This window comes from Sus scrofa, chromosome 7 (genome assembly GCF_054392235.1).
Source record: "Sus scrofa isolate SSC_HxYL_T2T_F1_AM1 chromosome 7, Sscrofa_HxYL_maternal_Yorkshire_Landrace_v2.0, whole genome shotgun sequence".
NCBI classification, from domain to species: domain Eukaryota; kingdom Metazoa; phylum Chordata; class Mammalia; order Artiodactyla; family Suidae; genus Sus; species Sus scrofa.
In genome coordinates this window covers 37,696,518-37,723,475 of record NC_139389.1, presented here as the reverse complement: position 1 = coordinate 37,723,475, position 26,958 = coordinate 37,696,518, and the positions used below count along the sequence as shown (strand labels likewise).

General features: G+C 47.7%; 2 protein-coding genes across 50 annotated transcripts in view; both read right to left on the bottom strand.

Annotated features, from left to right (window-relative positions):
* DST (dystonin) overlaps positions 1–26,958 on the bottom strand; it is a 488,220-nt gene that overhangs the window by 143,179 nt on the left and 318,083 nt on the right. For 19 of the 49 annotated variants that reach the window (XM_084967821.1, XM_021098569.2, XM_084967788.1 and 16 more), the window contains 10 exons: positions 26,565–26,703; positions 25,279–25,472; positions 23,581–23,743; positions 22,788–22,871; positions 22,062–22,169; positions 21,105–21,203; positions 11,139–11,267; positions 8,433–8,521; positions 6,546–6,681; positions 3–5,459 (listed from right to left, as the gene is read on the bottom strand). In XM_084967821.1, the coding sequence (XP_084823947.1) occupies positions 3–5,459; positions 6,546–6,681; positions 8,433–8,521; positions 11,139–11,267; positions 21,105–21,203; positions 22,062–22,169; positions 22,788–22,871; positions 23,581–23,743; positions 25,279–25,472; positions 26,565–26,703 (6,598 nt within the window). Of the gene's footprint in view, positions 1–2; positions 5,460–6,545; positions 6,682–8,432; positions 8,522–11,138; positions 11,268–21,104; positions 21,204–22,061; positions 22,170–22,787; positions 22,872–23,580; positions 23,744–25,274; positions 25,473–26,564; positions 26,704–26,958 lie in introns of all 49 variants that reach the window. The other 30 variants (XM_084967803.1, XM_084967805.1, XM_005665870.3 and 27 more) reach the window with 9 other exon arrangements.
* Positions 11,541–18,638, bottom strand: LOC146401501 (desmoplakin-like). Its single transcript, XM_084967922.1, has 2 exons — positions 18,615–18,638; positions 11,541–14,187 (listed from the first exon to the last, which is right to left on the bottom strand). Exon 2 carries the CDS (start codon positions 14,098–14,100, stop codon positions 12,289–12,291), a length of 1,812 nt encoding a protein of 603 aa, XP_084824048.1. The 5' UTR covers positions 14,101–14,187; positions 18,615–18,638; the 3' UTR covers positions 11,541–12,288.

Sequence of the window (26,958 nt, the reverse complement as noted above, 5' to 3'; positions counted from 1 at the left end):
ACTTGTCCCATCGTGCTGTCTCCAGAAGCCATTTCTTTGGACCGTGAAATACATTCCAAATGGTTCGGGGATTTGGTGAAAAGCTCTTCCAGCCTCCCATCTCTTGGAGATGCTGATGCAGAGGTCGGAGAGTTTTCTGGTCCACTGTCGTTTGCAGTTTGTACATGAAGAGAACAATGATTTCTCTCCTTGCTTTTCAGATCGTCAGGAACATGGGGCTGCTCGTCCACCTGCTCAGAAGCTGTAGATGATTCTGGACCCAAGTTTCCACCCTGTTCAACTTTCTCTGAATATCCATCAGCAAACAGCTTGGAGAAAATACTTCCGAGCTGCCCAGGAAGTCCTTCGGATGTAACACCTCCTTTCTCTAGCTCACACCCCATCCGAGTTAACTCTTTCATCAGTTCCAAGGCTCCTGTGATTTTCTGGCTAGGCTGATTTTGCCTGAGTGTGTGGGGGGGAAGCTCAGACTTGAGGTTTGCAATACAGAACGGATCAGCTCTGTCCTCTGCCTGCAGCTCTGGTGAGTTAATCAATGGGGAAGCGCCAGGACGGTCACCAGTTTCAGAGTCGCTGTGCCCACCAGATGCTTCGGGTACCAACAGTGATGCACTGACCCTCTTAATTAGGTTTTGAATCGAGATTTTAGCATCTGCGCAGGTGGATGGTTCCTCAGCCTCTTGAGGGGTCCTGTGACATTCTTCTAATCTCCCTTTTAAGGCATCCTTCACATCCTCAGCACAGACCTGTGACACCCCAGGAACCTGAACTTCCTTTTCCCGGAGTCCTGGAAAGGAGGCTTGTGCTTTTTGTGGTGGCTGCTTAAGGATGTCTTCCTTGTGGTTAATTTCCAAGGACGAGAAGTCAGGGCTTAAAGGGCCACTAGAGCTGTCACTTCTGATGCCATCTGCACAGAGTTCTGACCGCACAGAATCGGTATGTTTCCCAAGGCCTCCCACACGTCTAAGAGGTGAGGCTGGAGGAGTTTCACCATTTTCCAGTGCGAACTCAGGACCCTCTGTTCCTCCTTCTGAGTCGCTTTCTTTAGCAGGAATGTCATCCCGCTGGGCTCCCTCCATGAGTGGTGATTCCTCCAGAGCAAGCCTGGCCTCGTCCTCTGCATTCTTAACTCCTGACTGCAGGTGCTCTTTCCTGGGGAGGGAGGCTGGGAGAACAGAGCTGGGGGCATCGCCATTCAGTTTCAGCACATCTTTGGCTTTTACATTCGGTGCACAAGGTTTCAAATGAGTCCACAGAGGGGGCTCTCTTTCAGGTCCAGGGGTGACTGGCTCTCTCTGCGTTCTTGTGTTCCCTTCAGACAAGGTCAGCCCGGAAGTCGCATCCCCACCCATCACTTGGCAAACTGGTGAGTCAAATATTTCTTCGAGGTCCTCAAACTGAACGGGACTCTTACTAACCATGGCTGGTGGACTCCGGGCTTCCTCTGTCAGAGTCACAGCTGCTCTGTGAAGGCTTCCTTCCTGAGGGTGCTCACTGACGGCAATGTGTGGGACGGGAAGCTGACTATTAGCTAACCCCAGGTGCTCCCTTGTTCTTTCACTGGGCAAAAGCTGGCGGCACGCGTCACCCTCTGCAGGGCCTTCTGTAGGCACCTCCCCTTCATCCGCGCACGCTTGACGCCCTGACGTCCCACCTTCCGGCAGCACCCTGCCTCCGACAGCTCTCTCTTCAACCTGCTCTCCTCGCCTTCCTCGATCCCCTTGGTCCACCGCAGAGACTGGGGTTGACGACTGGCATTCCCTGCCGGGTGTTCCTACTGCATCAGGCTCCTCTTTCTCAGAAGAGGAGTCGGCTTGAAGAGTCACGTTCTCGCAATACGGATGTCCGCCTTCCACCGCGTCAGCAGATCCTGGCCCTTGAATCAACTCACCACCCATGTTCTTGAGCTCATACTCAAGTTCAGAAGCCGAACTGACATCAGGATTGGGTGAAACACGGACAGGGCCAAGAGTGTTTCCTGACTCAGTGCCTTTCACGACAGGCTGCAAGACGTCCTTAAGGGCCATCTCGTGCCGCAACACGTGTCCTTTGCTTTTCTGAACACACTCCATTGTAGGTTCTGGAAGGTTGTTTCTTTCAGCGACTAAGCTACTTTCACTATTTGATTCGAGCCGTAAAACATGTACATCCTGCTGTTTTTCTGAAGGACTAGGACTGTGCTTTTCATCCGGGAGGATCATCTGATTGCTCTCCTGAGTTTCGCGATGGCTCTCTGCCTCGTGCACCGCAGCAACACCCGCCCCGACACCCGCATCCTCAGCCTCACCCTGGGTCATGGGCTTTCCACCCTCGCTCCCTGCTCCTTCTTCTTCAGCGTCACCATCGTCATCATCACCACCACTGTCACACACAGAGTCCCCACAACTGTCCCCATTTTGCGTAGGATCTAAGTGACCAGCCTTAGGTTTCAGTTCTCGTCCAGCGGCACGCTCTCCCTCTCTCCCTCCCCAAGAGCCAGTGTCGTCAGGTTCTAACGCAGTCCTGAAGCCCTCTTCTCCTCCTCCAAGGTCACCGTCGCTCAGCGAGTCAGACTCATCACTGTCAAGGTGATCTGGGCCGTCCATTTCCCATGCAGTTTCCGTCCACGGTCCACCCCCCTCATAGGAGCCAAGTGCACTGAAGTGGAGTCCCCCACCTGAACTGAGTTCAGGGGTCTCGGAACCAACCAGAAAGCCCTGCAGAGACTCAGCTTCTCCCCCAACACTGAAGCCATCAGCTGGTGCCCCGGGGGCCCCCTCCTTAGAAACATCATAGAAAACCTCTCCGGGGGGAGCAGCCCTGTCTTCTTCTTCTGGCAGCGAGTCACAGTCCTCAGGCTGCAGACAATCACGGTCGTCCCCCTGCAGGAGCAGGGAGTCGTGGTCGTCATCTTCAGACAAGGGCGTGTCATAAAAGTCCTCGCTGCTCTCCGTGTCCGTCTCGGTGTCACTCTGCCCATGGTCCAGGAGTGACGTCTCATAGTCTCCAGCCCCAGCGCCAGCAGGTTCTTCAAACACTGGGGAATGAGCATCAGCCGGGGGTGCTTGAGCACCGGTCCCCCTCAGGGACGAGGCACAGGCACGCCCTTCCCCCGGGGACACACGAGGTTTGTCTTCGGGTTTCTGCCAAGCAGAAGCAAGCATCTCTTCGTCTCCACCACAAGCGTCTGAACTATCCTTATGATCTTGATTCTGCATCTGAGGACGATCGCAACCAACATGGGAAGGTTTTTGTGCAGCGTGTTCTCCCTGTAAACTGATGTTAATAGCGGCAATGCCCAGAAACTGGTCTTGAAATCCTGCCCCCATTCTTTGACCCAGCGGCATGGTTTGGTCACTGACCGGCAAGGCGGAGGCCTCGCGTGGGTGTCCATTGCTCTCTGCAGGGTGGACGTGCTCACGGCCTCCCGGATGGGTCCTCAGCTTATCGTGACTTAACAAGGCACTGAGCCTGGGGGAATAGTCGAAGAGAGCTGAATGCCGGCTCACACCATCTTCACACTCCGCCTCATTCATGTCACAGATTCTACCAGTTTTCGATTTCACAAGAGGATCTGGTATCAAACCGCTTGCAAGGTTTAGAAGGTTTACAGAAGGACGACACTCATCTGCACGATCCTTTGTCTCAATCTGCTTCTGGTGTTCGCCGTTTTCAAGTCTGTTGGCGGACTCCTGCCTGAGGACCTCAGCAAGGCCAGGCTGTGTTAAACGCGCTGGGGAGCCAGGAAGACACACGCTGGATGAACTCACTTGAGGGCCAGCTGCTAGTCTACCTGCTGGGTTCCCTGATGGGCGAATCTCACTCCTGGGAACATCAGTTCCCATGTCCTGACACATTTCATCAAAGGCCTGTTTCCTGTTCTCAGGGACTTCCTTACGCTTTGGTTCTCTGCCATGACGTGTTTCCCAACTACTTGGGGAAGCTGTACTTTCACCTGTTTCTGTACTGGAAGTGTGACTGGGAAACACACCAGGGAGTCCTAAGACACCCAGACCTTCTTTTCCGGGCGTGTCCTCCCCCAATTCCGCACCGCAGCCTTCGTGGAGCATTTCAACAGCCTCGCCCAAGGCTCCATCATACAGCAAAAGCCTCTGCCCTGTGTTCGCATCCATATAGCTATTTATCATCAAGTAAGACAGGAATAATTTCTTAGTTTGCTCTGAGCTCTGCGTCGCCACCGGCTCTTCTTCATCAAAAACATCCTCTTCCGGCCGATAATCGTGGGCAGTCGATGGTTGGAATTTACAAAAAGAGAGCCACCTCCTGGCATTTTTACAGGCTTCTAGATCTCCCAAATCGGGCATTTTATCGGGCAGTACTATATTTTTCAAAATCGATGCCGTGTTATTATCTATAATCCCTAGCTGTGCGGCAAGCTCCAGCCCAACGACTTGGGAAGTTTCTGGCATATAGAGAGCGGCTATTTTCTGTCTGCCGTTCAGGATCTTGCAGGCCAATTCATTCGTAATCAGCTCCTGCTGCAGAGAAGAAGAGGTGGGGAATATTTCCCCCGAGTGAGGCCAGATGAGGCCCACGTAGCCTCGCTGGGCCTCAAGCACCAGAAGGGCGCTGCTCGAGGTGATTAAATCACACTGGACCGCCTCGTCCACAGTCAAGCGTCTGGCGGGGTTGGAGTGGATGATTCCGCCTGTTTCGACCTGGTAGGTGAGGATGCTGTTGGCAGTGTCCCTGTCCATCACCCCCTCTGCCACGGCTTCCTCCACGGTCAGCCTCCGGCCGGACGTGGCGTCGATCAGCCCCCCAGAGAGCAGCTGTGCGCCCAACAAGCGGAACATGGTTTCACGGTCTACGAGACCTTCGTGGGCGGCCCTCAAAATGCTTATGCTTCTCCCACCTTTCAACGTTATCCTGCCTCCTTCTTGAGGCCTCACAGGGAGAAGCCGCACCCCAGTGTTTTCCTGCAAAACGCTTCTCTGCAGGAGATCCAGTAAAGACACCTTCTCGGAGGTGGAGGGGTCAATCAGATCTTTACACGTATTTTGCCTTTCCAGGATTTTAGAAAACAACGCGGAGGAAATCCAGTGCTGCTGGAAGGCCTTCTGCAGGGTCAGCTGCTCTCCTGTGGCCGGAATAACCAGAGAGCCCGTGGAAAGCAGGATCTCAAGGACCCTGATGGCCGTGGGTTCTGAGATCACCCCTTTAGCCAGGGCATCCAGCACGGGAACAGTGGCGGGCGACACGGCGGACATCACTGCCTTCGCCTCGTTGAGTTCTTGGAGGTGGCTCAGAACTTGCTCATCAATAAGGCCGTGGCTCTGGGCATCTTTGAGGTCAAAGCATTTTCTTAACGCTGGGGAGATGAGGCCGGAAATCAGCAGCTGGGTCTCGAGCAGTCGGATCCCGGTGTCGTAATCCACGAGGCCTCTCAGGACCGCCTGGAAGATGGACAGGACCTCTCCCGTGCTCCGGTCAACAGTGCCCGCAATCACTTTATCCAGCTGAAAAGGAAGCAGGACGCTCTCAGTGGGGGGACACGAGGGCGACCAGAGCCACGAAACTCCGGGTGCCTTTGCGAATAAAGAATACACTTCAACATGAAGTCCTCTACTTACCGAGGCGCAGCAAGGCTGTGAATGTTAGGCAGCTCGAATGCACAAGTGATCTATGTCAGTGATCTAGTCAACAGCACAGGATGTGATCAAAGCTTTGGAAACAACATGCATCTGTGAATCGAAAACTTCATACTGTGCCTGTCAAGAGGTTAGTGAGGACACAACCGAGGACGCCATGAGGGTGAGGAAACGGGGCACGCGCCTAGGAGACAAACCATGCTCCCTGCCGTCGGCGGGATTAGTGTACGGACGTGGAAGAGAGGTTCAGACCCCATGCTATGATGTTTACAGCATACAGACCTTCTCAGAGAGGGCCAGCACCTGAGGGACCAGCATTCTTACCTACCCTCAAAATGCAACCCCTAGTGTGGGAAATATTCCAAGAAGGAAGGGAATGGCATATACAGATAACTTTTTGGATACTGGATACTGTGCTGCATATCGTGAACACACATTGCCAAGTTCTAAAAGTTTAAGCACAGGCCGAATTTGAACCAACTTTGGTTATAGTTGAAGAAGATGCCAGAATAACCCCACTAAAACATCTGGGCCAGTGTTACTCAACTAAATCTCACGGGTGTCTCTGCAAATCAGACAACCCCCCTCCCCCCAACACTCCAAGGTCACCTTTCCAGTGATTCTTAAGACTATTTCACAACACTGTATTTACAAAGCAAGATACCTACTATAGCAGACGAATGGCTTCAAAAGAGAAGAGTTAGAAAATGAATGATTCTTTCCTTTTACCATGCAAGGCAGAGATTAAGATGTCATGGAAACTGATGACAGCAAGAGTAAGACCGCATTAAATAAACAACACTCAAATCTCCAAGCACTTACAGGAACTCCACCTGTGTTCTTCCCACGTACACAATCCAAGGTCCTTTCTTTGTCACTGACACCTATTTCTACAATCATGCCACTAAACTAAGCGTCTTGAAACAGCTTCATGTTCTAAATAAATAACGTTACCTTCTCCTCTACCTTTATCTCTGCCGAGGTTTGTAGCTGCTGTAGCTGTTTCAGGGATTCACTGAAGAATACACTGTAGCTCTCTTGCAGAGTTTTCACTTGTTTTTCTAACTCCATTCGTTCTTCATCTGTCATTCTAAAACAATCAGAAAGTGCGCAATGAGGAATGTCAGTGATAAAGATGAAATATTAGGCTCCATGATTTTGTAAAAAATACTTTGCAAAATAAGCACATGGTGACACAATCTCATATGTTATCTCATGTAATATTACATATAATACATATATAACCTCATACAACCCAGTCTTATGTATACTATAACCTCAATGCTCAGGTTTTTTGAATGGCTGTATGTGAAAATTAAGGATGGTCCTTAAGGCCCTTCTCTCTCCTGTACAATATCAGCGCTGCTCTGGCATATACACATTTCTATAACAGTTCATCTAAAATAATGGTTGTTATTATCTGACAGAGGGAAAGACCCCACTATTAGGTCCCACATGGAAAAGGGACAAGCAAGCTACTACTCAAGGTCAAACTTGTTTAAGCAGAAGGATGACTAAAGAGGACGTTTATAAGGAAATTAACCAGATTTGCTACAGGGCAACACAAAATCCTTCCGGAATAGTTCTAAAGCTGACAGCCAGAGAAGGATTTAAGAAAAGGGTAGATCCCTCCCCTGTCTGAGGCATCAGCTGAACTACAGGAGATGCCTTGTGGCAAACAGCAGGATGGAGCCACGAGAAATTAGGTTGCCAGAGGTCTCTGCTGAGAAAATGAACATATTTGCACACCTTTTCAACATCAGGCCCTTGGAGAGAAAGTACTAATTAGAATTAGGACTTGGCTTGGCATCTTTACAAGTCACTAGCTATGATTCTCAGAGCCTGTGGTCTTATCAGCAATATATGGGGGAGAGTAAGTACATTTCACGGTTCTGGTGAAGACTAAGAGTGACTAAACATGACAGTTAATTAAATTGCTAAGTCTATCATCAGGCTATTACATTACAAAGTAAATCTGCGATTGAGTTCCGTTTTTAAACTCTCAATTGAAGTTGCCCATCTTCTACTTTGCTGAGTGCTTTTAAGATCAATTCTTCAAAGAAAGGATCTAGGTATACACATGACTGGCTTGCTTTGCTGTATACCTGAAACTAACACAAGGCTGTAAGTCAACTCTACTCCAATAACGTTTAAGCAACAAGATAAACACTGTTTTCAGCATAAAACAATTATTTTATGGACCACCTAGTCCCTGTATGGTAAGTTTTTTTTTAATTGAGATATAATTGGCACATAACATTAGTTTTAGGTGGACAATATGATTCAATATTTGCGTACGTTGTGAAATGAACACAGTAATGAGTCTAATTAACACTTATCACCATATACAGTTACAAATATCTTTTCTTGTGATGAGAACTTGTAAGGTCTACTACTCTCTCGGTAACTTTCAAATCTGTAATATCATTAACTATAGTCACCATGCTGCATATCTTCAGGACCTACTTATCTCTTTATTACTAAAGTAGAGCTGATTTACACTGTTGCATCAATTTCTGCTGTACAGCAAAGTGATCCAGTCATACATACATATACATTCTTTTTCTCCTATTATCTTCCATCATGGTCTATCCCAAGAGACTGGATACAATTCCCTGTGCTGGGAATTGTAGGACCCATGGCTTATCCATTCTAAATGTCATAGTTTGCTTCTACTAACCTGAAAGTGTGTACCTTTTAACTGGACTTTATACCTTTACTCATTTCCTATGGTAATCTCTTACCCATTTTTTTTTCCTAAAATAAACACCATGTCAAATTAAAAAAAAAAAAAATCATTTCCCTAACTTCAAATTAAAGACCTGATGAAAACTGACATACTTGTCTCCATGTTTAGCCAGAAAGAGCTGCATGGTTTGCAGTGCTTCAGATAACTGTTCCTTCTTGACTGATATTTCCTCACTGGAAATCTACAAGGTAAAGAAAACACACTCAAACTCTTCCTTCACAAAGACTAGACAACAGTAACGTTACAAACTAACCCAAGTTTCCATCAAGACCCACATGATAGGTCTATTTTCTGGGGGACCCAAGGCAACAACCCATCAGTTATCAAGGGTCCGTGGGCCCAGATGGGAAGACAGCTTTGCTTGGAATGCAGGTTTAACGAAAGCCCTTCTCTCTAACCCTAACGCCATCATTTCCACGAGGAAAAGATCATACAGCACTACGTGGTTCTCGCGTTTGTCCCAGGCCAACCAGGAATAAAGGTTGCCTTAATGACGACCCAGGTACCAGGGGTGCAGCCCTGAAACATCTCGGTCCCAAAAAGATACAGGAAGGGGGAACAAGACAGCCCCCACTCCCACAGGGCCCTGGATACAATGCTCCTTGAAAGAATTATGGCAGAAGGAGCCCATCTCTAGACCTGCAGATCAAGATTAAATAATGTCCATGACTAAGAATGGCTTGCAAAAGTCACCTGTGACAGAGAAATCGATCTGTTGGAAGGAAGCAAGCTATTCTATTACTGTGTCTTGATTCCTCCATATAACATTTCTGAGGATGTAACAGCAAAAAGGAATCGCCGTTCTCTCAGGTGAGCAGAACTGAGAGGAAAGGAGGGGCCAATGAACAGGTCTACTTGCCCCACATATATTCCATTTAGAGGCACTTTAAAGACTCTTTTCCGTGGTTATAGGTAATCAGGTCACACGGAGCTTTTTGAAAGACACGTGTATTCCTCACATCAAATCACCTTAAACCTTTAACAGGGAAGCCATTGAGTGTTATTCAAGACTCTCAATTTAGGCCATGATTTGGATTGGAAAAGCATCTGTCTACTTTTATGTCTGCTAAGTCTAAAACTACAACTGAACTGAACTGATGTGTCAAATTTCAGAGACTCTACAACTACCGAATGAAATACCAAGGGTTATTAAGCCGCATTCCTCAAAAGAAACCTGTTCTCCCAAGAGATCCCGGCTACTGTTTATGTCCCTATTTTTGGCTCTTTTCCTATGTGACAGGGGGCAGACAAAGATATTTGAAACTTGAATGTTTACATAAAATTACTCTGAAGGTTTGGGATTTAAAACACTCAATGTGTTGCATTCCAACTTATTTCTTCCCCACTATAAAAAATATAGCATGCCAGACCAGGAGCTAGGCTGGCTTTATTTCAGCTGAAGAAGAACTCAAGTAAATACTCAGTCTATAAACCTCTCCAAGGGGGGATCTCAGATAAGGCATATCTGCCTCAAACCTCAGGCAAAATCAGACAAGATGCTGATGGTTTCCGCTATTGAATTATGTCAACGGTGCCTGTTTCAGGGATGAGAGGAATGTCCGTTTCAGAAGTTCCCTTGTGGTGCTGTGGGTTAAGGATCAGGTATTGTCACTGCAGCAGTTCAGGTCACTACTATGGTGCAGGTTTGATGCCTGGCCCCAGAACGTCCACGTGCCACGGGTGTGGCCAAAAAAAAAGTCTGTTTCAAGTGATGACAAGAGCACTGATGCAGAGCCAGAAAGGGAAGCTGCTGCTCACCTCTGTAATGTCCGGTCAGGCAGGAGCAAGAGGGTGCAGTAAAAAAGTGTTCAAGGAAAATGCTGCTTAATTGGTGGGAATTCATTTTTAATGAGATAGCCATTCCAGCGCTGTCACAGCAGCAGCAACACTGCTCAGCTGAACCCAGCGCCCAGAGAGCCTCCAGGGGACACCCCGGAGCACTGACGCCTCCCAATTGATGCCAAGTAGTGGGATTTAGAACACAGCCCGAGGACGCAAGTTAGGGAAGGAAGAACCCAGCACTTCCATGGGGACTGCTGAACACTTATTAAGGAAATGGCAAAGATCCAGGAAAAACACAACTAAATTCGATCCCCCTAAACACAACCTTTCGGTTTGTATCATTGTTCTTAAAACCGTCTGTTCTCACTGTGAGAATGAGCCCGCATCTCTTTATGACACAGAAGAGAGTGTGGATGTACTCTGGGCCCCCAAAAGAAGGATGCTGCTCTCCTGCAAATCCCACCTACCAATCAGGAAGCAGATCTACTCTCAAGGGAAGAGCAGCAGTTTACTGATAGACTAACACTGACACAGTTCAGCGTCCTCCTGCCACGTACTGTGAGTGCCCACGCAAGTTACTTAACCTCTCTGATCTTCACTACAATCACCTATAGAAACGGGGAAGACCAAAGTCAAGAACGGAAGCATTTTTTAGGTGGACTGTATCAACTCAGTGTAACCTCCCTACTACTGTTTTGGGGGCATCTTTTTTTTTTTTTTTTTGCTTTTTAGGGCCCGACCCACGGCATATAGAAGTTCCCAGGCTAGGGGAAGAATTGGAGCTACAGCTGCCAGCCTATACCACAGCCACAGCAACACGGGATCTGAGCCACGTCTGCAACCTACACCACAGCTCATGGCAACACTGGATCCCCTGAGCGAGGCCAGGGATTGAACCCACATCCTCATGTGTACTAGTTGGATTCGATTCTGCTTCTCGGATTCATTTCTCCTTCGCAACGATGGGTACGCCCTCCCCACCGCTGTTTTTATTAAAACCAGGACAAAGTGAGTACCTTTGGCCTGGACAAGGAGGACCTGCCAGCCTTCTCTCCATCTCTCAATGTCTTGCTGATACTGGATACCCATTTCTGTAATTCTTTGGCTTTCTCAACATGCTCTTTCTTTTCTTCATCCAGTGACTTCTGACAGGTGTGAGTGGTAAAATTAAAAAAAAAAAAAAAAAGATATATTCCAGTAAATTATTGAACTGTTACAGCGACCTCTCCACAGAAAACCATGATGTAAAAGCATTTTTTCATCACACACAGGTTACTAAGAGATTTTATTCATTTACTTAACCATACTCATCATGTCACATGGCAGATATACTTGCAAAAGGTTTAGGAGAGCAAAGGAGGCTGTGGACAAGCCGTCTAGAAGGATCAGTCTCCCTCCCAGCTGGTCAATCGAGAGGACACATTAAAAATTCTTTATTCATGAAGCACAAGAAAATCTTTGAATTGCTGCCTTTGCATTAGCATCACAATCACAATTTTCTTGACAGAAGCGCATCAGACAGTGGAAAGCGGAAAGAATCCAGTCTCCACAAAACCAGAAAATCCAGAGAATAAAGAAAAACTTTGCCTCTCTGCCATCACATAACCCATTCATTTATGCTGCTTTTAATTACAGAGTCTTAACTGGGGATAGGGCACAGTGTTAACTACATAAGAAAAACTAAACCTCTTCCTTTTCGAGGTGATGTGAAATACGACAGCCTCACGAACGTGGGAGCAAACTAACATTTTCCCCTTTGTTTGGCACGGTGCTTCTGCAGGTGCTGTCGGTGAATGTGACGAATCATTGAATAAGCCCTAAGACCAGGCTGGTCCCCCTGCCTCCACCCCCGTGATGGAGAGCTCTGTACGCTTGCTGCAGCTCCTCAGGCTTAGGCTGTGTTCCAGGTAAGATGCCTCTATTTCAGTGGGAGAGTAAAAGCTAATCTCAAAGCTAAAGGGAACCATTACTGGGAACAGTCAATCTTAGTGTTTTTGATGTAAAAAAAAAAATCTCCTCTCTTCTGTGCAGTCAGCTACTTCCAGCCCTCGAGAAACAAATGGTGACACGGTTACTATTCCTAGCCTGTGCACCCGACACCATCAGGCTGCGGGCACACGGGACGGACGGCCTCACCCCTGCGCCCGGCTATCTAGATGCATCCCATTACGAGGAATAGTAGAGACTAGAGATGCCTGTCATCAAGGGCTCCGAGACTTCTAAGAGTTTCAGTCCCGTGTGGAAATCAAAGTCGGCTTTCTCCAAGGCTTCTTTGTACGTCAACTTCCTCTTGGTCTGGGGGCACAGGATGCTTCTGGCATAGGACTTCTGGTCTTTGAGTCTGGTCGCGATGAAAACATCTATAATCCCGACTTGCAAGGCCTCTTCGATGGACAACCGGGTCTGCGTCTGGGGCTCCACCAGCCCCCCCGTCAGGTATTGAAATTCCAAGCAGCGAATTCCCAAGTCCCTGCTAATGATGTTCGCGCTCACGGCCTCCAGCACCGACATCACTTTGTGGGTGACCGGGTGCCCGACACCCGTGATCACCAGCTCACACTGCCGCAGCTGCTGGGCAAAGCCCTCGTCCACCAGGCCCCTGTGCAAAGCTTCGGCCACCCGGTACCTCTTGCCGGTCAGGGGGTCGATGACGCCCCCGGTGCTGACCTGGGCCTCGAGGCACCGCAGGGCGGTGGTCCTGTCGACCAGGTTCCGCCGAGAGGCCTTGAGCACAGAGATCCTCTCCCCACTGGAAGTCAGCCAATACCCGGCCACCGGACTCTGTGCATCCTTCTTAGGGACCAGCCGGGTCAGCAGGGCATCGGCCAGTTCTGTCGACGTGAGGAGGCCGTCCTGATGCTTTCGGACCAAGGCCCTGTCAACCGTGCCCTGCGCCACAGCCTCACTGACGTTGAACTGCAACCCTGTCTTCGCGTCGGCCAGCACCTGACAAGGCCGCCCACAGGACTCAAAGAACGTGGCTGCCTTCCACTGATACTGCTGCTCCGAGAGCTGCAGGTACATGCTTCTCTCGATGAGGTTGGCCTGGAAGGCCTCGGGCGCCGTCAGCTCTGCTCCAGTCCTGGTGTCCACAACGCAGATCCTGTGGGTTTTTGCGATGCTGAGATTGGAAACGTTCCTCTCCCCGAATGGAAACAGGAAGCACTGGCCAGCCACGTCGAACACGCACATGCGCAGTAACTCCGCATAGTACAGCGCCTGCTTGTTGTTGGGATTGGGAAAGACCCTGGTGTTGCTGGACGGCTCATGCAGGAACTGCAGGATGGCGTTATTCAACAGCCCCAGCTGCAGGGCAACTTCTGCAGGAACGCGGATGCCCCGCACAGGATCGATGACCCCCCCACAGGCGATCTGGGCCTCCAACGTGTGCTTGCCCCTCTGCCTGTCAAGCATCCGGTTCTCCATGGCTTGGAACACTGACAGCACCTTAGAAGCGCACGGGTACCCCAGGGCTGCCTTCTCAGCCTCCAGGAGCCGGACTTTGAATTCCGGCTCAACAACTCCTTGAAGGACGGCGTCCTCCACAGAGTAGGTCTGACCTGAAAGCGGGTCGATTATGAAGCCCGTTGCTGCCTGAGCTTCTAAAAACGCCAGAGCCATCATCTTGTCTATTAGGATCTTCTTGGCGGCTGAGGAAAAGGACATCTTTTCCTTTGTGGATTCTAGATAAAGCCCCGCGATGGAGGTGGGTGTTGTCAAAAACTTGCTGAGGCTTTTCTGAACCTCCTCTACCGTCTTCAGGCCAAGCCGCAGCTGCTCGACTGTTTTCATGTCCAGAAGCTTAGCTTCGACCAGCTGCCTGGCACTCACGGCGTGCCGGAGCCCTTGGAATTGAAACTCATCCTCCCTGACCGAGCACGCGTGGTCGCCATCCAGGGTCTGGGGGGCCTCTGACTCTGAGCCCTTCTTAGGAAACTCTCTTGTGGGTGCCCCAGATGCCACGCAGCCTTCAAGCATCCAGGCGTCAGCACTGGGCACCGGGCTCTTCTCCCGCTTGAACGCTGTGACTTCGGTGTGCACAGCGTACTGCTTGCTCTTAGCTATCTGCAACGGGAATTGACGACACATTAACGGTCACCTAAAGAACATCACATCACCCACTCTTAATCCGAACAGAATTCACAGAACAGCAAAGAGGAGAGAAGAAAAGCCAAAGAGGGTTCAGGAACAAATGCTACTATTTTGAGAGTCTGAAGTTTAAACGTTAGATGACAATTAAGGTATTAAAATGATACGTCTAAACGGAGGTGGAGTTCCCGCTGTGGGGGATTCTTAACCAAGAATCCGACTGCAGTGGCTCAGGTCACTGCGGAGGTGTGGGTTTGATCCCTGGCCCTGTGCAGTGGGTTAAAGGACCCAGCATTGCCGCAGTTGTGGCACAGGTCACAGCCGCAGCTTGGATTCCATTCCTGGCCTGGGAACTTCCACAGGCTGCAGGTGTGGACATAAAAAAAAAAAAAAAAAAAAAAATAATAATAATAATAATAATAATAATAAATAAATAAAAACCAAAAAAGACAGAGATGAAGTTTTGTCCCCAACACATATTAGTTAACTGCTTGCTTTTTCTGGCTTTTTTATAGTCAGACATTTTCAGAACACAATCCCATAGACAGAATGGCTTAGTCACGACATCTGTGTTTTTAATCTCACACATTTAAAAATGAAAGAATAGAGTTCAGAGTAAAGATTAAGTAAGTCACTAGAAAATGACAGCCTTATCTTCTGTTGGAACTACAGGGAGCCGATGGCACTCGACACCGTTGGAGAATTCAGCCCAGAAGAGAAAGGAAACAGGAGCGGAGAGCACACACAGGGAAGCTGACGGGGCCCCAGGACCCACAGTATACCTCTAAGGGCGTCAAAAGCGTCACCAGGTCCATTTCACACTTGTCATCTTGGTACCTGACAGCGGGCCTGGAATTGTACAGAGCTTGTTCTCTTAGATTCTCTATTTCTGACAGTCTTGGGATAATAGGCTGCTTTGTCTCATCAAAAGTTATCTGTACTTCAGTGCTTGTTTGGGAAAAGTACTCAGAGTAACACTGGGGACTCTTCTCTTGCTCAACTGGAGCCCCCGACAGGCTGCCCTGGACCTCCTTGGACATCTGGTTCGCAACCCGCCACGGCCATCTTTCCTCCGACGGCTGCGGTTCCTGAGGCCACCTCTGCAGAGGGGACCTGGTCAGGGGGGTCCGAGGCTCCGTGGTCCCAGAGGCGAGATCCCCAGGGCGCTGACGCTCCTTCCCCCCTAGCTCAGAGTCTGCCTTGGAGGCTGGGCTCTTCCTCTGGATCTCACACTGGAGCAGCACTAACTGATGCTCGTGTTCCTTTATCTGCTGGTCCATCTTCTGTTTCAGGTTCTCCACCTGCCGCTTCTGGGCCACCAGCTCTTCCTGGAGCTTCCGACACTTCTGGACATGAACTGCATCCCCACCCTGCCCCTTCGGCGTCTGCTCACGATACTGCTGAAGCTGCCTCTCGAGTTCTCGGATGTTTGTTTCACAGAGCCTGGCATTCTCCTGGGCCCTGCAGTTCTCCCGCTGAAGGGACACGAAGTCCAGCTGGATGCCCGAGAGATCGTTTTCCGTGATGACTTTGGCGTCCATCAGTCTTTCCACCTTCTTCCGAAACTCCTCCGCGGAGCGCTTGAATTTCTCAGACTCCTCCTGAAACAGGACCATCTTCCTGTGTGTCACCTGCTCCTCGATGGTCTTCAAGTGCAGCTCGCCCTGCACCTTTTTCAACTGGTCGTTCAACTCCTGTACCTGGGCCTGCTGCTGCTGCACCTGCTGCTCCCCGAGGCGCTTCTCCTCCTTGGATGCGCTCAGCTTGGCACTCAGACTTCTCACCTCCTCCTCCGTGTTCTGGATGATGAGGTTCTGCTGGTCGCACTTCTGCTTAAACTCACTGACTAGAGTTTGGCTTTTGGCCAGGTCTTCTTCCAGGCTTTTGATCCTTCTCTGGAAATCCTGTTCCGTCTTGGTCTGCTTGTGCAGGTGCTCATTTGTGTGGCGGAGCTGGTCTTTAAACCCATCCGCCTGAACCCTCAGGGCTTCGCATCTCTGCTGGATGGCCTGTTTCTCTAAGACCACATTCGCTGACTCTGCCTGGAGTCTCTGCATCAGTGACTTGGTTTCGTTATTCTGCTTGGTGAGCTCGTCCACCTTGCGTTTCAGCATGTCTGCACTTGCATTGCTCCTCTCCAGGTCCTCTTTAAGCTTCTGGATCTTTGCGTGGTTTTCCCGTTCGGCCTGACTGTGCTCAAGTAGCTGCATGTGGCTTTTCTCAAACGGTTCTCTGAGGTGGTCTGACTTCCTCTGGCAGGATCCTGCCCTCTCCTTGGAGGCCTCCGGGTCTCCCTGCAAAGCAACCGTGTTCGGATGTAAATGCTGGACGTCCCGCTCAGTGGTGGCCCGGGTCCTCGCAACCCGGTCTGCCTCCCTCTGCAGCTTCCCTCTCTCCTGCTGAAGAGACTGCAGTTCCAGCTCATAGCTGTGCTTCACCCTGCTAAGGTCATCGGCCTCCTGCCTGACCTCCTCAGCTCTGCCCGTGGTCTGGCTCAGCTGCCTGCCCAGGTCCTGGAGCCGCCGGGAGTAGCCCTCTTCGGCCCGGTCCTTCCTCTCCAGCTCCAGCTTCAGGCCCCTCAGCGCCGTGTTGGTCTCGTCCAGCTTGGCTCGGAGCAAGCGAGCCTTCTCCTCAGACGAAGTCTTCTCCAGCTGCAGGGCACTGAGCTCATTCTTGAGCTCCCTCATGTCCTTCTCGGCCTTGCGATTGGCCACCGTCAGCTCATCCACTTGCTGCCGGAGCTCCCGGGCCTGGGCGGTAGAGCATGTGGGCAGTGCACTTTCTCGGCTCGAGCACTGGACCTCAGCGACCTGCCTTCGGGCTTCCGATTCAATTCGCTGCTTCTCTCTCAGCTGGGCCTCTGCCACCTGCTTTTGGAAGGTGAGGTCCTTCTCCATCTGCTCCATCAGCTTCCGGAGCTCATGCTCGCGATCCTGCTTCCTCCGCAGCTCCTCCAGCAGCTCGTCCTTCTGCTGCTCCAGGCTGTGGAGGCTGGAGGCCTTCCTCTGCAGCTGGTCCTCCAGGGCCCTCCTGGCCAGGCTGTGCACCTCCAGCTGGCTCTGGAAGCCACGCAGGTCCTGCTCCACAGCTGCCCTCCGGGCCTCGGCCTCAGCCGTGAGCCTCCGCACGTGCTCCAGCTCCCGCTGTGCCGCCTCCTTCTCCCCTTCGACGGCCTCCAGCTCCCGGCGGTACCGCTGGGCCTCGCCCTCTGCCCGCATCTTCTGCAGGGCGATGTCGGCCGCGTCCCTCTGCTGCTTCCTTAGCTGGGTCTCCGCGGCCTCCCTGACCTTGGGCAGCTCCTCCTCCATGCGGGACTTCTGCCTCTCCAGCTCGGCCAGCATCCTCTCCAGCTCACTTATCTTGCCCGTGAGCTTGCGATTCTCCATCGCCGTGGCCTCCTGGCGCTGGAGCAGGTCCGAATAGGCCCCGTGTTCAGAAGCCTCCTGACACCTTTTCATCTATAAGAGACGGTCAGAAGGGTCACATCCGTTCTACGCCAATCTCTCTCCCAAAACGCCGAAGCCAGGCTCAGAAAAGCACTTGGACAAACAAGGGAAGCCACAGGCAGGAGCAAACCCACCACCAACTCCGCCACCTTCTTCAGAGACGAAGCTGCAGGAAGTCAGCACGGGCAGGAGACAAAAACCTGCGTCAGGTTTTCTGAACCAAGGAATCTGTTTTTCCTCTTCGGAAGAGTTTTGGTTTTAATATGAGCGAGCCCAGCATGTTACGGCAAGAAGGAACCTTATAGCACCGCTTCAGCCTTTTACAGGTGAGAAAACTGAGGTCTAGGGAGGCTCCCTAATTTTGAAAACTCACACAGCAGGTGAGGGACAAAGTCGAACCCCAAACCTCACAACTGTGCTCCTTGTGTTCTCACCCACAGCTGCGTCCTACAGGCTAAGAACGTACAACATCCAGGAACCGAATGACGTTAGAAAATTCAGCTTTCCGTGCCTCGCCCGGTGGACATTTAAAATAACGTTTACCTCCTCCTGTTTTATGGTTAATGAAACAAAATAGAGAACTTTGGAAGAGAGAGCCAAATCAGGAAATAATGCCTAACAGGAAGGAGGAAAATTATCTAAAAATCTGTAATTTCTAATGACGGAGGAAAATTCTATAAAGGTTTGTAATTTCTTAAGTTTTTTTTCCACTGTACAGCATGGGGTCCCAGTTACACATACATGTACACATACGTTTTCCTCCCACTGTTGTGTTGCGATGTAAGTATCTGGACATAGTTCTCGGTGCTGCACAGCAGGATCTCATTGTCAAGATTTGTAATTTCTTACTAATTCATATTTGCCCTCTTATGACACTTAATCATAATCAGAATTGCTAATGCAAAGGCAGCCACAGTCCCTGGTGGCTTTAGAAAAAAACGTGCTTCATATACTCACAGATCTGGTGGCGGTTGTTAGAGACCAGCCTCACATGACTCCACCTCCACAAGTACCTTTAGATCCTCCACGAACATAAAAATATTTGTTAAATACAAATGCTGGTAAAAATACCTAGAGTGTCAACTCCAATGAAGAAAATTTGTTCACTTTATTGATTACAGAATTGATCTCAGCGGGGAGGGATCTGCTTTGCACTGACCTCAAGAGGATGCGATCAAGGCTAGTGTATAATCACAGTTTAATTTCTCGTTATCAATACCATAGGTTATCGGTGTTATATCATCAACTCAAACTCATTAGCAATAATTTAAACAGAAGTAGAGTCTTTCTCAATTCCTCATCTACCTTCCCTTAAAACGTAGCTATTGCTAAGTTTTGAACCTCTCCCTTTTCTTCTTGGTCATGCTCTGAGATTTAAAAAGAATACAAATTCTCTCAGAAAAAAAAAGTTGATGGTTAAACTCTGAGTGTCTTGGAGTCATTTTATCTCATGTTGCCTAAATAACTCTGAATTGTTAGCACCTATTAGAAAAATGACTCGATGTAATTTAGTTCTATTACTGATTTGCTTTCTTATTGATCTCAAACTTATTCCCATAAAAAGAACTTCGAGTTTTATCTACATGTTCCCCCAAGGAGGCATGCTGTCTGTTAATCTCAGCGATTAACATTTAGTATATTTTGCTGTTCAACACAGACGAGAAAAACCTCTTTCTCCGTCTAATACCCATTTCAGATACTCTACTAACATTTCTGTACCCAATCCACTATCATCTTTGAAATTAACTTGCCCCCCTCTTCCACGCTCTGTGCGTTAATGAAAACTCTTCTCTCTGACCAAGATTGCTGATGTGCGTTTTTACAAACCCAGAAACACTGCTCTTTGGAGTCTGAGCTATGGCTCTTTTATAAGTCATTCCATTATTAAGATCCTTAAGTGGTGAATTTTTAGTAAGGAATTTTAAAATCTATTTAAAATTACAATCATTGTTGCATGAGCTTCCATGAACGATATTGTTTGGAGGTTCAAGTCAATAGAAGTTATGTACATTCCGAAGAATGACACACATAATCTGGATATATTTCCAGCTTTCTGAAATATCTTTTGGTTCCAGAAACTTCTAGTATTCTAACTCTTCAGATAAATTGAGCAAAGCACTCATATATGTGTACTCACATATACGCTATTAGAAAGGAAAGGACATGATATTTTACTTTATATTGAAGTTATAGGCATATAATTGAAAAGACCTGCACACCATTTAAAGCGGAATCATAGCTCTTAAAAACTAAGACGTAAACAAATGATGGATGTTCTTTCATAGACGAAAAATGTTTGCCAATTATTTCCATGGGAAAATACGCTGTCCTCCTTTCTAAGCCCAAAGGAAGCTAGTGGTAAAGACGTGCGAGAGGCTACGTTAGTGATTTAGCTGAGAAAACTGTTAACTCTGAACAGACTAAAATAGCTTACAAAAGCTGTCACACTTCTGAAGCTAAGAAAGTGACATCTCTTAGACATTGGACACCCTTTTGATTCTCTCATGATACGAATGGAGTCACCTTCAGAACGTCAACAATGGTCTGATTTAAATAGCTAAGGCCCCACAATTTTCTTATTGTAGCATTCAGTTTACTATTTTTGTCTGTTCTGAGGTTAGGAATAGGAAGCAAATCAAGAGACTAGAGCATAGCATAATACCTTTAGAATTAGATACAACAGGCTTTTATGAAAACATATTTGGCAAAAACAAGAACAAAAGCAAAAACAAAATCTGCAATTCTTAAAAAGCACTACTGTTTTGTATAAATACCTGGCACTTCTAACTTAATGGCTTTTGTTTTAAAGCCTTGAAGAGGTAAATTAATTTAAAATGCACAAAACAAAGGTGTTTATGTAGTGTTTCTGCAGACCTCATAACAGTAGTAAGAATACTTCAAAGAAGTTTACTGCTCAACTGTGAGAAAACTGAAAAATATTCTGCCAAACTGCCAACAGTCCATAATTGAAAAAGAACCACTTAAGACCTTCAATCCCATCATATGAGAGTCCTTAGAGCGAAAAATAAAAATATTTTTCAATTCAGAGTTCCCATCATGGCGCAGCGGAAATGAATCCGACTAGGAACCATGAGCTTGTGGGCTCAATCCCTGGCCTCGCTCAGTGGACGTTGCTGTAAGCTCTGGTGTAGGTGGCAGATGCGGCTCGGATCTGGCGTTGCTGTGGCTGGGGCATAGGCAGGCAGCTGCAGCTCTGATTCCACCCCTAGCCTGGGAACCTCCATATGCAGGAGTGGCGGCCCTAAAAAGCAAAAAAAATGGTTTTCAATCCGAGAGAATCTTAATAACAACTGCCAAATCCTAAGCTTCTCTTTTTCCCAGTAATTTTATAATTCATCACTTATATATCAGCTCTCAACCATGTGAGCGTATCATGCAACCACCTCATGGCTCCTTTTCAGTGACCTGCCCGTGGTTAATGGTTACCTCCTCCTCTTCCAGCCTCTTCAGAGAGTCGCCAGCAAATTTAATATACTGTGTCATGAGGGTGACCAGAGCAGTATACCGTGTCCTTAGGTCCATGAACTGCAAGTAAGGAAAACATAATAAAAATGTCATCCCCAGTTGCCCTAAATGAGTGGAATGAACGCTGAGGAATAATTAAAATCTTAACAAGGCTTTGTGACAGGGAAGTCCACAACTGCCCTGTAATGATAACCGCAGAGGAATGAGATTTTTTGGGGGGTGGCACCATTGCGGCATTTGGAAGTTCCTGGAGCCAGGGATGAAACCCGAGCTACAGCAGTGACAATGCCAGATCCTTAACCTGCTGAGCCACCAAGAATGAGATCACTTGTGTGCAAACTGCACTTGCTGATAATCCTCTTCTAAATTTAATCATGAGGTACATTTATTATTCTGCATTAATTAACCTTGAATGGATATTTCCAGAGTTTCTGCTGTGGCTCAACAGGTTAAGAACCTAACAGGTATCTTCAAAGATGCAGATTTGATCCCTGGCCTTGCTCAGTGGGTTAAGGATGGGGCGTTGCCACAAGCTGTAGTGTAGGTCACAGATGCAGCTCAGATCTGGTGTGGCTGTGGCTGTGGTGTAGGCCTGCAGCTCGACCTCCAATTCAACCCCTAACCTGGGAACGTCCCTACGCTGCAGGAGAAAAAATAAAGATTTTCAAAGGGTTTTTTAAAACCCTTAATAAATGCGTTGTTATAGGCAGAGCGCTTCTATTGGGGATGATGAAATGTTCTGAAAATGGCTCGTGGTCAAGTACGTTATGAATGTACTGAAGGCCGCTGAACTGTACGTTTACAAATGGCCAGGATGGTGAACTTCCTATTAGGCGCACGTGACCACAAGACAAATGTCTAAGTGCAAGATTGTGAAAGCGAGGCTTCTGCCTGTTACACCCTCCCTCTGTGCATCACCTCTTGGATGACAAGGTCGGCCGAGCTCTGCACCCTCCTGCGTTTCACCGGAGACTTCTGCTGCGAGTCCACCATGGCCCGGTAGGTCATCGTCTGTAACTCGTAGTCCTGTGCAAAGGAACCAGTGAGGTCACGTTCACCCAGCTCCGCCTGGGGGGGTCCCTCTACTGTGATCTAACGCAGGGAAACCTAACCGGGTCTCGCCAACTTTCAGAAAATACTGCAGAACCCCGTTTTCAGGAATCGCTCCAATCCCGAGATGTTTCCAGGGGGTGATACAAGTCAGAAACATTCAGGGTGGCCAGGAAAGGTCCCACATCCCGTGGGGACACTTAGGGCCAATGCACTGGTATTCCCAGCCTCCCTCTCCTCTGGTGAGGAAGTAGATCTGAGGATCTAGGTGGTGGAAGCTGAGCTTGGGGGGCGACTCAGCACAGGGAGGACAGTCCTAAGGTCGAAGTTCTCCCGTGGAAAGTTCCAGCAAGGTGGGGAGGGATCAGCAAGGCGGTAAGAGTCAGATTCCAGAGCTACGTGGGGTGGGTGTGCTATGCACATGTGTGGCGGAGGCATGAAAGAACCCAGGGTCACCCTGGGACTCAGGTTCCCACAAAGAATGAACAGATAACTGTCCAAGAGACTCAAGCCAACATGGTTCTCAGTTTTAGCAGAGACGGAACGAAGCCACCCCTGCACGTTACCCTGGACGCAAGGAACCAGCCCGCTCACCTTCACGGCCACGGAGTACTGTTCTGCGAATTTCTGACACTCATCCATTTTGCTCTGTTTCATTTCTATTTCCGACACCAGCATCTATAAACACACAGTGGAGGAAAAAGAGGACAAGGATGTCTATACTGTCCGGTAACTAAGATCCCAGGCCCCAAGGAATACCCACACCACTTAATAACACAGCCCTTTCCCCCGGCAGCACTTGATGTCCTCTGGCTTGCGGCTAGAGCACAAACTTTCAACGGTAAGCCACTAAGTGACACACCCTCACGGGGCTTCCACAGCAGAAATTACGAAACTCCACAGGAACGATCTAAAAGGAGACTCGAGACCCTTGGTCCCCACGTAATCCCGATCTAAAGAGGCTAGAAATGACTGGCCATCAGGATGGAACAAAAATCCCAAAGCATTTAACTGTCAAATGCGGCTGCTCAGTTTTCTACAACTAACAATCTCTAGTTATCTAGGATCGCAGGAAAAGTGCCAGAGAGATTTCCATGCCGGGATGAAATGATTATTAGGACTTGGAACACTGTGCCAGCACGCTGCTTTATATTATTCCGTACGCCTTCAAAAATGACATCCAAGAAATCCATGCAATGCAGGCATGTCTGAGTAAGATCTTAGTATTTAGGACTCCCCATCCCCCTCCCTCAAAAGTGGACTTATCTTTTTTCTTTTCTTTTTTTTTACATTGGATGACTTATTCTTTGAATGAGAAAGGAAGATAAAAGTCGTGAGCGACCAAATGCAGACACAACCTCAGTACAAGGAATCGTTATCGACGCACCTTTTGCTGATTCAACTGTGTGGCGAGGGTTTTGCTATTTTCAGGCTGATTTTCCTGAATCTTTCTCTGAGTCGTCTCAACCTGCTGGATCCAGTCATCCAGAGGATGATAGGAGTCTCTGTACTGCTTCAGCGACTTGCCCAGGCCTTCCAGGTCACGTAACCTGAGAGAGGAACCACGGAACAGTCACGGCTTCCAGCAGAGGTGGGAGGTGTGGAGAAGGAGGGACAAAGTAACTGTCCTGGGGTGCAGCCAGCACCACAGGGGTGTGTCCAGGAACTAAAGCCACAGCACCCCAGGCCCATCTCCAAGGTCCCCCCCTGCCTCGGTTGAGCTTTTAAACTAGTTTACTCCCACTGTTGTACTGATTATCCTGGGAATGAGCCCAAGAGACTAAAAGCAGGAAAATTGGGGAGTTCCTGTTGTGGCTGAGCAGGTTAAGAACCCAATTAGAATCCATGAGGATGTGCATTCAATACCGGGTTTCTCTCAGTGGGTTAAGGATCCGGCGTTGCCGTGAGCTATGGTGTAGGTCACAGATGCAGCTCGGATCCCGGGTTGCTGTGGCTGTGGTGTAGGCTGGTGGCTACAGCTCCCATTTGACCCCTAGTCTGGAAACTTCCATGTGCTGCAGGTGCAGCCCTAAAAAGGAAAAAAAACCCGTAAAAAAATGAATAAGACTATTCCTTTTGTGTTAGGATGAGCCTCCCATACCACCTATTTCCCTCTGCTTTTTCATTTCAGTCACTGGGAAATCATTTCAACTTTCTTATATCTTTGATGAAAATGAGCATCAGGGGAGTTCCCGTTGTGGCTCAGCGGTTAATGAATCTGACTAGGAGCCATGAGGTTGCGGGTTCGATCCCTGGCCTCTCTCAGTGGGTTAAGGATCCGGTGTTGCCATGAGCTGTGGTGTAGGTCGAAGACGAGGCTCAGGTCCAGCATTGCTGTGGCTCTGGTGTAGGCCGGCAGCGGTAGCTCCGATTAGACGCCTAGCCTGGGAACCTCCATATGCCATGGGAGGCCCTAGAAAAGGGCAAAAAAAGACAACATAAAATAAAATAAAATAAAATAAAATAAAATAAAATGAGCATCAGGGCGTTTCCGTTTCTTTACACCTCTTTTTTTTTCTGGCTATACCTGCAGCATGTGGAAGTTCCCAGGTCAGGGATGGAACCTGCGGCACCACAGCAGTGACAACGCCGGATCTTTAACCCACTGAGCCACCAGGGAACTCTCTTTATTTATCTTTATTTATTTATCTATTTATTTATTTATCTATTTATTTATCTAGTGTAAATGTTACATCCAGCTCTAGGAAATGCATGACCCACGCTCCTCTTACTAAGTCATGGTTATTTGGACATTACAACTTGTTGAAAATTAGAGAACTATATTGTTTTTTTCCTTCAAAAAAAGGCAAATAGACTAACCATACACATGTCAGAGTAGATCAATAGTTGTCATAACATGGAACTAAAAATATTTATTTGTAAGTTAAAGATCTTGCTAAAGTCCATCCTATGAAAAAGAAATGGAATTAGAGCCTTGCAATGAACACAACGAACTTTATATGGATATTAACTCTACAGAATTAATTACATAAGGCAGATAAATGCCTAACACGCCAAGACTTTACCCAGAATACTCAAGAGAAAGATTAAATCTGAGCTAAAATCGAATGGAAAAGGCACTGACCTATTGTCAATCTGTATGTGAACATTTTGCCACCTCTCCACCAGCTGATCTGCTTTTTCTTTGTGCCAGTCAAGGTCAAGGTCACGCTCCTTGTAAGTTTTAAACATCTCATCACTGATGGTCTTGGCTCTCTGCAGCTCATCCTCCAGAGCGTGGAAGACCTCTCTCTTTTCATCAACCTCTGATCTCCATCGCTGAAACACACCAGTTGGTGAAAGTTAATGAAAGGTGTCGACCCCTCCCTGGGCGAACACATTATTCACCTGATTTTACAATTCTTACAAATGACTGAGATAAAACCAGACAATGGAAAGAATATCTTTCATAGACATAATATTACACGAGGCTGTACTTATAAAAAGCCAATATTTAACTGTATTTTGACCTAAAAAAAAAAAAATCAATAATCTTAGGGAGTTCCCTGGTGTCTCAGTGGGTTAAGGATCCAGTATTGCCACTACTGTGTCTTGGGTCACTGCCATGGGGAGGGTTCGATCCCTAGCCCAGCAACTTCCACATGCCTTGACCATGGCCAAAAACCCCCACAAAAGATCATCCGATTTTTTTAAAAAATCAACAATTTAATAAAGTTCGGCCTAAGAGAATCTACATACGAATAAAATAAAACAAATTCCATAAGCAAGTCTGCTACCTCAATAAGTCTTTTTCATTGTTTAAAAATGAATACATGCATTAAAAGTCACTGAGATAACTTTTCACAACTACTATGCACCAGCTTTACTCAGGGTTTTCTGAACAGAATAACAGAAATAGTCAAGCACAACTACCAGTCTTTTTTCTTCCTAGATTAACTAACTCCCCTACTTATTTCCTTGATTTCTTAAAGTAACTGCTTCTTTAAGGAAACTATTACAAATATTTACTTTTTAGCTTCAACTCCTCTTGTTGCCAACATGAACTGCCTATAAAAACCTGTCAAAAAGATTCAAATTTCAAACTAAATCTGCAAAGAAAAGAATCTGAAAAAGAATATATATATGTATATATATAACTGAATCACTGTGCTGCACACCTGACACTAACACAACATTATAAATCAACTGCACTTCAATGAAAAAAAAAACCACAAAACTTCAAACAAGAACTCACCTCAAATTAAAAATGACAATGTAACTTATTTACAGTAAGTCATGACAGGACACGGAATGAATATAAATGTATTCAAGTGAAGATATTTAATGTTTGGTGTCTGAAGACCTGAGTCAAGTGCTAGAGAAATACTTTTAAAAGACAATCTGAAAAAATAGCCAGCAGTAAGGTCATACCTTTAAAGTACTTATTAGATTCTCAATGTTATTTTTGTCAGCTATAACTGCTTCCTCTTCACACAGTTTCGTTTCATAGAGCTTTACAAGGGCTTCTGCAGCTTGAGTGTTTTTTAACACCAAGTTAACAGTTTTCAGCCTAGAAAAGAGAATCAAACATTTCCCCCTTTTGGTAAGCATTTATTTTCCCACAGTGCAGTCCTAAAGCACCATTAGGGGGCATGATACAGTATGTTCTTCATCTTGGGACACCAACACATTTACTACCAGATTAACGTCCAGCTAACTGTCTGCTTACAGAACCCACGCCCTGCCCCAGTGGTGGCCTTTAGCAGGAGACCAGAATAAGGCTTCTTTCAAACCTACTTTGGACCAAGCCTGGGAGGAAAGTCCT